The sequence below is a fragment of the Passer montanus genome, unplaced genomic scaffold, assembly GCF_014805655.1.
Source record: "Passer montanus isolate IOZ18808 unplaced genomic scaffold, ASM1480565v1 scaffold37, whole genome shotgun sequence".
NCBI classification, from domain to species: domain Eukaryota; kingdom Metazoa; phylum Chordata; class Aves; order Passeriformes; family Passeridae; genus Passer; species Passer montanus.
This window is the reverse complement of record NW_024368485.1, coordinates 562,719-575,329: the sequence shown is the minus strand read 5'-3', so window position 1 is coordinate 575,329 and position 12,611 is coordinate 562,719. Positions and strand designations below refer to the sequence as shown.

The following is a 12,611-nucleotide window of genomic DNA, read 5'->3' as shown; positions in this document are numbered from 1 at the left end:
ATAAGACAATAAAAGCATTTCAAGGCCAATTTCAGGATTTCATTTCTTGCCTGTGGCATGCTCAGTGCAAGGCTGTGTTATTCTGCAAAGGACTTGGTTATTCAAAGACACACAGTAACACTGCACAGCTGCCTAAATTTCCAGTCTCCTATTCAGCAAGCACTTGGACACAACTGCAGGAGCTACAGCACTGCCTTTGGTGAAGATTTGGAACACAGGCCCTCTGTGGCAGGAACAAGGGCTTGGTACCTTCTGCAAATGTGTAACAGCATTGAGGAGCGACTGAAGAACCAAAACAGCCTCGTGTTTACCAGCTGTGTTTACAATCAGTCTGAAGCTTTTAGTCTGTGAAAGCCATTAATGTTATTCCATATCAATAACCACCACACACAAAAGATCACAGACATCATCACCATCTTTCTGCAATCACAGCATGTTTTTGGGGGTGTCTCAGTGCTTTATGAAAGTAAATTCTAAAATGCTTATTCCAAGACTGTGAAAGCAAAACCTGACACTTCAGCATTGAGCAGACTGATGTAGTTTCTAATTGTAATTTTAAAAAAAAATCTGAATCATGATTACAAATCTAGGCAGTGTTTACATATACACAGAGCATTTACTACCTACACAAAGGCACAAATACAGACAGAGTTTTGTTTTGATCTTTTCCCTTCCCTAGTGAAGCTGTCAAGACTGAAGAAAGAGTAATCATTCCTGTCCTAGTGATCCTGAAGTGTCTTGCTACAGGAACTTCTTAAAATTAGACTTTTTAAAGGTTGGGGTTTTTTATAAATTTTATTTCCCTGTGAGCAGCCCAAAAAAAGAAAAAAAGAAAAAAGATTGGTATGTGCTGATGTAAACATCTTGGGTTTAGCCAGATATGAAGTTTTTTCCCTTGTCTTCCAACCATTTTCCATATTTCCCACAAACAGCAGTCTAGTTTGGCATGCTGTCAGACACCTTCTGCCCCAAGCTTGGCTATTTGTCTCTATGATATTTGTCTGCACTTTCCCTTTGCTTAAAAAGCAATAGCCTTATACAGAAAAAAATAGAAGATGTTAAAGTTGAAAGAAAAAGAAAAACAATAAAATTAGACAAGAAGATTCAGCATTGGTTTTCCTGTCCAGTAAGAAAAAGCAGACAAGAAAGAATGTTACTATTTGTAATTGTATGACAAAAATTAGGAGTAACTAGCTCATTCTCAAGCAACAAAATTCATCATCGTCAAAATATCAACAACATAACAACCTAATATTTGCTAGCATAAGCATGCAGTGATTTTTTTTTTCAAAGCTGTAACAGAATGAACTGAAAATTTTGGTATTAGATTCACTAAGCTGCACTTTTATACTGCGGAGGGACACCACTAAGAGCTGTTGTCCAGTTGCTTCACCTTTCCTAGCAGCATTTTTCAGCTCCCAAGTTTAAAGTCTTTTTGTTTTGAGTTAGGTTTTTCAAACCCTGCTGCTCAGAGCCAGCACAATGAATTGCTTGAAGCCCACATTATTAATTTTACCATGATAATCCTGCTCCTCCCCCAAGCAAAACATCTGTGTTTTCTAAAGACAGCTCTCTTACATATAATTGTAAATAAGTAAATGCATGCATGCAGAGGGAAGGAGCATGTGAATAATTTGACTAAAAGGAAGCCTTTTCAGAAGGCAGAAAAAAGGGTAAGGAGAAAAACAAAAACTAGGAACAATGAACTCTTACAGTTATAAGCAATAACTAGTTTAAACTACTTTTTGTCTGCATTAAACTTGTAAAAACAAAAAGGGAAATATTTCTTGACTATGCAAATTGAAGAAATTGAGTAGCGTAAAATCAAAATAAGAACAAGTCTCAGACTGTGCCAAAGAAAACTCGCACTAACTTTGTAGTCTACAGAATTTCAGAATTATGTTGATTCAGGAGACAAAAATTACCCCTCCCAGTAACCTAGAGCAACCTTGGTCTCATTTATAGTTTTCTGGAAAGAAAATACATTCTTTCAGATTTCTTAATCTGTCTCAATAAATACAAGTATTGTGCAATTTCATATTAATATAGTTTTTTTGTGGTTTAAGTAGCAGTAAAATTTAGTGGTACTTTTTTCAATTTTATTTAGATATTTACTGGTTATTTTACAGAAAAATTAGCAATTTCATATAGAACTTATTTTCTTAGACAAACGTCTGTGTAGAACTTGTCTTTACTAAAGCAGCAAGACACATATCCTTCCAAATATTTATTAAGTCCTACTTTAAGAATATAAAAAACCAAACATCTTCACTGTAAAAGCTCATTTTTTCTCTTACCGAAGATTTTGACAATTAATAGAGTCATGCTACCTTACTCAGATAAGGAATTAGAAAGTAACACTGTTCCTAGAAGAGAAGAACTAACCAATCCCACAGACTGTCCCCAGAAGAGGATGGGGAAAGTTACATTCTCACTGTTCATGGGATGATTCACCACAAAGAACTTCCTGAGAAAGAACCACGGTTTCGTTGCGGTTCAGCTGCTGTGGAGTTTGATGCTGATTTAGCAGACAAAAACGACTTCTCTTAAAAACAGGTTTCATGGATGATCCTTCTGACAAGAGGGCACCAAGATCAGCGATTTTTCTTATATTTAACACAATCTGTAACTCAGCTGCAACTCCTATGGTAGCACTGACCAAGGCTAATCTTTTAAGCAGAAGTGTTTACATCAAAATGGAGATTGCAACATTCTCTGCGGCAGAGGTTTAGACTAAAGATAAATTATCCATGAGTAACTTCAGCCTTCAGTCTCCTTTATAAAGAAGCTTCACTCCAGATGGACCAAAACCAAGAGTGATAAAGCAGCTAAATAAATACTACCTTTTTTGTCAATTTTACAGCTGCCCAATGATTATATTTGCACACAGGGATCAGAGTACATAGTGGCACACACTACAGTAAAAATTTCTCTTCCCAACATGCTGTCTACAGGAGTCTGCTCTTCCACAATCACAGACCAGCAAAGACTGATTTTCACTCAAGATGCAAACATGTAAGTGAACCTGAGAACACCTCTTCCCTGTCACATGCCAGAGCCTCCAGAAATCCTCTCCTACCACAGAGAACTTCCATTTCCAAAGGCAATCAACACTTTGATCAGAACATCTTTTTCTTATTCTTTGGGTTTAAGTTCACGTGTATTTTCAGGCAGTATGGGGTACCTCCTGCAGAAGCTTTGCACACTACATTGCAGTATATTTGGCTATGAAAAACACAAGGCACTGCTGTACATTAGATTGCCCTTCCTACAGTGTACTGCAGGAAAAACAAAGCTCATGCACCCAAAAGAATTAAGAAAAAACAGGTCAGAAAGCTAACATTTTAAAGTTTCCTCGACCTAGTGATCAACAGACTTGTCTGGCAACTTCAAGTAAGAGATAGATTAATCAGAAGCAGCAAAAAATTGTATGGTTTGACAGCAGTAGGTGACAACTGAAAAGGAAAATAACATCTGCTGAAATCCTTAAAAGAAATACAGGAAAAATATTCAAAAGTTCATTAAAATAGGAAACTAAATGACAGGAAAAGAGAAATTTCTCTATGTTGTTGGAATGTCAGTGTCAATATTTGGCTATTTAAGCTGCTGAAAACTACTTTCAGGATATACAGTTATCAGGAAAATTAGCAATTATTAGACTTCTATACCATCAGTTATACACTGATCTCCACCTCCTGACTGGAAAGAATTAGTCAAGCAAATGATTTATCCTCAGACTATTGAAACATGGTCTCTCAATCCATGTGAGCCTGCCTGCTCTCAAAATTCACAATACTTAAAAAGAGCTGTCAAAGAATGTTTACAACAAGATGTACTTCTATCAAACATTAGGAGCATCTATAATATCCGTTATGACTAAATAATGCAAAAACCTGTACATCAGTGTATTGTTATGAACTGTCTCTCCTCAGTGCTACAGGTTTGAGCTGTCAAAGAATGTTTACAACAAGATGTACTTCTATCAAACATTAGGTGGGTCTATTATATCCATTATGGCTAAATAATGTAAAAACCTGTGTATCAGTGTATTGTTCTGAACTGTCTCTTCTCCTCAGTGCTACAGGTTTACAAGACAATTATCCAAACCCTCCTTCTCACACATACCTCCCCAAAGGCTCCTCGACCAATCACCTTCAGAATCTCAAAATCTTCTTTATGTAGTCGCATCTGTTTCACTTTAGATGTAAAAGGTTTGGCTGAAACAAAGAGGGAAAAAGAGAGACCAATCACCTTCAGAATCTCAAAATCTTCTTTATGTAGTCGCATCTGTTTCACTTTAGATGTAAAAGGTTTGGCTGAAACAAAGAGGGAAAAGAGAATCATTAAAAAAAACCCAAAAAACAACCCATGCAAGAATCAAAGAACAAGGTAACAGTAACACAAAATAGATGCAATCAGAAACCTAAAAACAAGGGATCATTTTGCTTATATACCTGTTTATTCTAAAGGAATATAATGAAGTTTAAAGCTAGAAAAAATTAAATAAGAACTAAGTCAAAACTGCTGTGAGAAAAAGGCTTACAAAGTAAGCTTGCTTTTGCCTTCTTTTAATTTAAAATATGGAGTCAAGCTGACTTTATTTTTCCACAGACTTCTGAGTTCACAGACATCCACTGCCTCTGTGCTATATAACTCTGGTTGCAAAGCAAAGCCTAATATAATGAGTTCACTTTGGACAATTATTAATTTACTTGCCAATCAGCCACACAATACTGTATTCAATGAGAAATTAAAATGGTGGTAAATGGTAAGTGGAAGGGCAATATTGGCCTACACAATGTATTATGCAATATTTTTTGAAAAATACTTCTTCAAGGGAACACTTAATAGTCAGTTCTTGGTTTTGGAAGGAAGAACAGTTGCACTCAAGACATTATTAACACATTCAATGAAAAAACTGAATGCATTTTCAAGTTAAGCTTCATTTCCTTCTTCTTTTCCCCTATTTTTTAAAATATATTTGAAAGCAGCAAGCAAAATAATGTATTGTATTCCAGACAGATAAAACCCCAGCAGTGTTTGCAGTAAAACAGTCTCAGGAGCAGTATTCCTCTCTTTTAGCCCCATTTAGCATTACATTTAACCAGCCATGGTTCATTAATACATGTTCTCTGTATGCATGCAAAACATCCAAGTTACTGATAACTCTACTGCAAAACATACATAGCACAAACCTTGGTAAAAAAAAAATTAAAATTTGAAGTAATTTAGCAGGAAAATGAGTTCTTTATAAAATTATTGTTCTAAAGGCACATTTAATACTTTACACAAATGAAATCCTATTACTAAACCAGATACTTCAGCAAATATGGTTCATACAAGAAGGTTGTATAATCAGGACTGGGATGGGTCTCTAAAACAAATTCAATTTCTGGCTCAAAGGCAGTCTAGCTCAATGATCCCAAACAAGCAACTTGAGATACTTCACCCAGTTTCACATCTATGAAAAGGGGACAGTATTTTTGTAACAGACAAAGCACTGACAATCACATTGCTGAATCACAAAACCCCAAAAAGGCACATTGTAAAGTCACCATTTTACAAGGCCCATAAAAACCTTATAAGCTTATGTTTTCAGGGTACAGAGGCCCAGCTCTGTCCATTTCTCTCTCCACACAGGCTGATGGAATCAGTGCAGCCTTATTTGCAGGGAAGAGTTGTGTCAGGCATCGTATTGCAGAATAATTTGTTCAGAATAACATTTGTAAACAGAAATGGGGAAATGTTGTCAAAAGCTCCAAAAGCAAATGACCCTAAGTAAGAACCAAGTTAAATAGACCTAGACACATGTAAGAAACCAAGTTTGGGTTCTCCTAGAATTCAGAAGTTTCTCTTGCTAAAGTTATGAAATAATCCTATTAAAACCCTGTAATTCAATTCAGAACCTTAATAGTAATCATGCAGCCCTTCAAGGCACTACAGCATCCTTGTCCAGAAGCATACTACCTTCTATTCAGCAAAGCAACCTTACAAACTGAGTCAAGACACAAGCTACCTGTAGTTTTGATACCTAAAAACCCCCACAAAACGTTTTCATCCTAGTCAAAGTAGCTTTCTAAACCACATCTGCACAATAATGACACAAAAATGCAGGGACTTATGTTTACAGCACAGCTCTACCAACATTCGTGGTACAACAGATGAAACCCTTTAAAAATCTCAGTGGTTCCAAAATCTGAACCTGGTCTCTTTTTTCTGAAGTTTTTCAGATAGCAGGAATCAATCCTCTCCCAGGAATTACATCTGTTCCAACTAGAGGAACATCAGCTTACAATTAAAAAAACCCAGCATTAGGTCCAAATAGTAAAGGTGCAGCCATATAACACTGAGATTTTCACCGTAGTGCTACTTTTGCTTTACATTTATAATAACTTTATTCAAAATACTGAATTAGAAAATTAAAATATAGGTTTAATATTACATTTTAAATACTGCTGAAATGCAATTTCAACACAAGTATATCACTCAAGTTCACAGAGATTCCCCAAACTTTCAAGAATCTTTTATTCCTTAAAAGAAAGTGATTGCAGTAGAAGAAGTGATAAGAAAATGTACTGCCTTAACTTGGACAGCCTGAACTGTGCTACACTAAGTGACTGAATACAAATATTAAAACTATTGACTACTACTACTAAACAAATTAAAACAAGCCATTAGAGTCTTTTAACTTGAAAAACAACAGATTGAAAACAAACATGTAGTTCTCAACTGCAACATTTTTTGACCATTATAGGCCTGGCTAGAGTACAAGGCAAAATTTCTTGCTAACAAGCAACAGCATAGCTGTTTAAACCACAAAGCTCTTCCTCACTTTATATTGCAAGGAAAGGCCTGTCATTCTTTAATTATTATGTTCTGAAATTTTCCAGGGTTCCCATAGGGATTCTGGAAAAATAAACATCACTATAACTACTTCAGTCAAATAAAGACGACAAAAATAGGTTTGGAGTAGGTTAAATGATTTGTAGTATCAGCATTAGTGGAAAAGTTTGTAAAACCTCCCTCCTCTGTAACTTCTTTATCACCTCTAGCAGAGATGTCAATGTAGAGCCAAGCAGCTTTTGGAAGATGCTTAGAGCCCCAGGAAAAAAAAAAAAAAAAAAAAAGGGGGGAAAAAAAAGGGGAAAGAAAAAAAAAAAGAAAGAAAGAAAGAATTGCCCAAGGAATGTGCTCCAAATAGCTTGTTCCAAAAAAGGTCAATTTGCTTTATCATCAACGTTGTTTGTCTACTGTGCAAACATCTGCTGCTCTTGTGGCAACAGCAATGTTAAGTATAGAAAACTTGGCCTGGCCTGGGGTCTTGGAAGGCTCTCCTCAGACAGCATTTCACCCATGCAGCTTTCCAGACTAAGAGGTTAACAGGCAGACCTTTGGCAACCAGTTTGCAGCGTCCTACAAGCCTTATAGAGAGAGCAAATGGTCAGGCCAGGGAATGCTTTCCCAAACAGAGTGCTCCAAGGGGTCCCTGAAAAGCAGATTTGCAGGAACACAGCCCTCATTTACACCCCCGTCTCCCTAAACAGAATCAGCACAAAGTTAACACAAAACAGCACCCTCTTTTTCCACAGGAGCTGTGGTTTCTTTCATGGTTGATATGAGAGTGACACACTTTCTCTGCAGATTTTTGAGAGGCAGTATGGGCATTTCCTTTGGTGCTTCACTCAGCCTACAGAAATACACAGGGGCATAGATGATTTTTTCCACACACACATCCCTTTTCAAAGTCACTAGCCATGTGTGATACAGATTAGGGAGCAGCAGTTTGCTGTGCCAAAGAGAACTCTTCCTCCTCCAAACAAGGGGTAAGTGTGGGAAGCCTGGCTGCTGCCTCCTCCTGCTGGTTTTCAACTCACAAGAACTGGAAGTTCATTATATAAAATTTTCCGGCGTGTTCTCTATGGCCACACATTGACAAGTCACACACAATGCTCATGGAGGAGGCTGCTGTGAAAAATACTCCATGTTATCAATCTCCGTGGAGGAGATGGAGAGATAAGGCTTGACCTATAAAATCTGTTCTGTGAAAACACTTGGCCACTCCACCTGGCCAGTACTTCCCATCTCACCCTGCCTGGGAAAACTGTGCCACCACCCTCTTGGCAAGACTCCTTGCACTTATTCCATCAATTACTCATGGCAAGGAAGAACAATCTCCCAATTCACCCTCAGGGCATCCAGTGTACTGATGCAATAAGCTAAGCTGCATTTTCAAACAAGGTAATCCTGCCATGACAATTCTTTCAATTTATTTACGTTTCTGTGGGTCTTTCCCCACATTTCATGCTCTAGCCATTCATTTCATTTATGCCTACAATGCATACAAACAATAAAATTCAGTAAAAGGAGAATACTACAAGTGTTAGAAATTTAGATTTTTTTTTTCTGGTTGAAATTTAACCAGAACTCCATCAGAAGTAACATGTTAAACACATAGAAAAACACTCAGGAGGAGTCTAGTTGCCAAGCCAGGCATGCAAAGGAACATATGTTCTACCCCCTGGCCCTGGAAAGGCAGGATTTTATTATAATTACAACAACCATCCAGCAGAAGAGAGGCCAAACAAAGGGCTCTGCAGTAGTGACACTGAGCTTCAACAGTCTGTTTATCATATTTACAGTGGGGAAGCAGTTATTAGCATTACTTACAGTCTATTTAATAATAAGGGGGTTATCTTTTAAACTCTCGGAGATAGAAGTCCACACCTTCCAAAAGGTTGACACAGGAATGGCAGTGACATGGTTGATAGCCCAATGCAGTTTAGTATTAAAATTATACCAAATGACATCAAAATAGTAAAACAGCTGTTTTGGATGTTTTATTAGCAAAGTTAGTCTCATGCTCCTGCCTTGCTCACTCTCTCTCCAGCTCCAAGTTTCTGTCTGCAGAGCTTGGGCAGGGCTAGCCCTGGAATTCTGATTTTCCCAGGCTAACCTGCTGGGGGGTTCCTGCTTTTTCCTCACCTGCCAGTGCCCCTTCCCCTCCTCAGCACAGCACTGGAAGGAACCAGGGGTGCTGCAAGCATGGGCTGAAATTGAAGCCAAGTGAGATGAAGATCATGTTGACTGCTAAGGAAAGTGCAGCAGGCCTGGAGCAGCAATTTGGAATGTCTCCACAACTGATTTAAATAGAAAACATAACAACACAGTGTTCAGGAATTCCTCTCGGTGTCTTGCTGATGCTACATTTACTTTTGGATAAACAAGCTGGCTAACTCTGCTAAGACTGAAGACTGTACCCTTGACTGACAGGTTGCAGTAAGATACCCGTATCTTACTTCCCAAATTACAAAACACACTTCCTTAGTGATCAGACATCCCACAGCAAACCCAGCCTTCTGCCCACTGCACTGTTCCATGTAAAATGCCATGTCATGCCAAAGGTATAGAAATTTAAAACTGGATCCACCAGAATTTTCAACAACAACAGTGAAAGTTAATTCTGAGTGAAACAGATTGGGAAAGAAAACAACCACAGTCACTTGCCATTTCAAGACAGAAACCCCTTTGCTTCACTAGTTACAATTATTTATTAAAATGCATACAGAGCTTCCCCACACAAATGAGAAAAAACACATAACCTAAGAGATTGTCATTTAACTGAATACCAGAAGGCTCTCTACTTCTTCTTAGTGCTGTCTTTGGGAGGAAAAAAAACCCCTAAACTCAACCACCCCAACAAAAAACTTACCACAAACCCAAAAGAGAATAATATATTGACAGCTCTGTTTTTTACAAGTGCTCTGCAGTTTTGAAATTTTGGCTCAAGTCCTGAAAGGAACTTCACAAGTATTTCTACTTTATAGGCTTGATCCAAACCTAAAGTATTTATTTTCCACTGGCTTCTATCAGCTGAGATTATGAAATGTGTAAATAGCATTTTTGACTTAAGACAGACCACAGCCGGAGCTTTCAAAAAACTCTAGAGAAGAGGTGTGAGAGAAAACCGCCCCCAAAAAAAACAGTCTTTCTCCAAACAAAGGGGAAGTAATTGACAATCAGCAAGGCAGAGCTGCTTAAAGCATAATTTGAGAGGAGATGGAAAAGAAATCTTTCCTCTCCACCCACCTAAGGTTGGCAGAATAGCCGAGAAGGTTTTGCTGCAGTTTCTGCCAAGTCTCTGGAGGAAATCGGGGTGAAACACTGGAGTCAACAGTGATAGCAGCTGAACCACAGAGCATTAGTCAAGACAATGTAAAAAATAAAAGCCACAAATACCCTTCTCAGTTTTAACAGTTAAGATTCAGTTTTCACTCCCTCAGAACATTTTTGACATGTTTTCCCTGATGAACAGTTAAGTGCCAGCATCTCTAAGTACAAGTTAAGAATCTGGCATTTTCCAGGAATGAGAAGCATGTCCACAAATTCCTGTACTATGGTATAGACAGACACAATATTCTGGATCCTACTCTGTTTGCACCAAGGTCAAGTAGAGACCATCCAGACAACTTTGGCTACAGCTACCACAAAATATTCTTCAACGGGAACTGAAAAATCAGGGAGAAAAATAAAATACCTTTCCCAAACATACTGGAGTAGTTCTGGTTTTTCCTTCCCCAGACTCAAACGAAAAATAATCCCTGTGTTCACAAAACACCCACTGCAGATCTGGACAACACTTCCATACCACATCAAGATATAGCCATTATTTTTTTTATATTACCATTCTTTCTCATCCCAAGAATTTCAGTAAACCACCCTATGTTTAAATATTATTATACTAGCAGCAAAGTGAAATATTGAACTTTAATTCAGCCTGCTGTGGATTGGAATTCTAGAGCAAGACTTAACTGGTTGTGCTACAAGACTCCTGTTCCACCTATTAAAGAGGGTGGAAATGCTCTGAAAGCAAATCAAGAGCAGACAGGAAGAAAGTTTTGTGACATTCAAAAACCCTGAAAGGCTAAAACAAAGGAGAAGGAAGAAGGTGGCCTTACACTTTATAAAGCAGAATGCTGCTTTGACTCCATCCCTCATGCTGCCCCCGAGCTGGAAACAAGTCAATTAAAATCACACTTCCAACAGTCAAGCTCAAACTTCACATTCCCCAATGACTGACAAATAACTCAGTATGCTGGTATTTGACTGCCAAAAAATGCTGAATGTTTCAGCTGTAAGTAAAATAAATCAGACCTGTGTTTAGAATTACTAAATTATCTGAAAAATCAAAATATATCAGGTATCAAAAATTGATACTTTAAGGAGAATTCTTAGTTCTTCAAAGCATTACTTTTTCTTATGTAAAGCAGAAATAACACCTTCTAGTATGACTAGACTCTGGAAAAATAACTGTTTGTGGAACATTGTGTGTTGATGAATATCAGAGGAAAGAAAAATCAAACATAGCACAATAAACAGAGCATACAACCACTCTTCAGTGAGGGAGGGGGGAAAAAGAGAAAAGAAAAGGGGAGGAAGAATGTGTCAACAAACAGCACTCTACTCTGAAAATCAGCTACTGTAATAACCACAATTAAGGCCTGAAATATGTCCTCTCTCAAAGCAGTTGTGGAGGTATCAGTAATTTCATCGTTTCCTTTGTTCTGCATTTCTGTTTTTGCACCCCTCATAAAAGAATTGTTCGATACATATTTGATTTATAATTGAAATAATCCTCTCAATTAAAATATAGAAATGAACCCTCTCTGGAAATTCTGGTGCATGCTGTACTAACATAGAAATGTTTTATTTCTAGAAGAAAGCCAGCAACTTCAGTCAATTGAGTCCCCTGCTCAGCTTGCCAGGTATTTCACAGCTCTGCAGAAGTCTCCATTTCTGAAGCTACAGAAAGAAGGATTTTAAGGGATACTGCCTTATACTCCCTTCTCTTGCCTCCCTTTCACCTCAGAATTTTAATTAAAAGGAAATATCTATATAAAGCAAATATACTGAGGTCAGGCATTTTAATATCCTTTTGCAGATACTGAGAGTTTCATTACATCTTACATAAGCAATTAAATTTTTGCTTTTGAGGAGGAAAAAAAAGCTGTAAAAGCTCTGTAAAACTTAAAGCACTTTTAATATTTTTTAATTAGTTAAATGATATGCTCTAATTCTTGTGAGAAGGGGAGTGAGCAGACTCTCCACAAACTTTCCTTCTCTAAAATGACTCATTTGTGTAGCCATATATTCTTAGCCAACACTTACACTTAGAACTTGTCAAAATGCACACCTGTCAAGTCTCACACAGCATACAAATTATTTGAGTCCTGTCTCCCACTCCTCCACTATGGTACTTTTCTCCCCCAAATTCTCTGCACATCCCTGCAGACACTTCCCATCAAGCTGCAAGGGCCTCAGAAGGAGGACAGTAATGCAGCCCAACCCAAAATAGCAGGCAAATTCCTCTCAGGACACCACTGGCAGGTGCCCACAGGATGAACATGAACATGTACCAAGATACCCTGTTTATTCTTTAAGAGCATGGCACAAACCTGTTCATAAAGCACTTCATTTACTGAAGGTTTCACTGACACTTGTTTGTATTTGCATTGCAATACAGCTGTAAAGTCCCAAGCAGAGCTAGAGAACTTGTACACACAATTACACTCCTATTTTGGCTCTTACAGACAATATTCGAAATGAAAATGTTA

The 12,611-nt window shown here is 37.8% G+C and overlaps 1 protein-coding gene across 10 annotated transcripts in view; it reads right to left on the bottom strand.

Annotated features, from left to right (window-relative positions):
* Positions 1 to 12,611, bottom strand: part of CDC42BPA (CDC42 binding protein kinase alpha) — a 182,675-nt gene that overhangs the window by 120,117 nt on the left and 49,947 nt on the right. For all 10 annotated transcript variants that reach the window (XM_039717040.1, XM_039717031.1, XM_039717033.1 and 7 more), the window contains exon 3: positions 4,126 to 4,217. In XM_039717040.1, the coding sequence (XP_039572974.1) occupies positions 4,126 to 4,217 (92 nt within the window). The remainder of the gene's footprint in view (positions 1 to 4,125; positions 4,218 to 12,611) is intronic.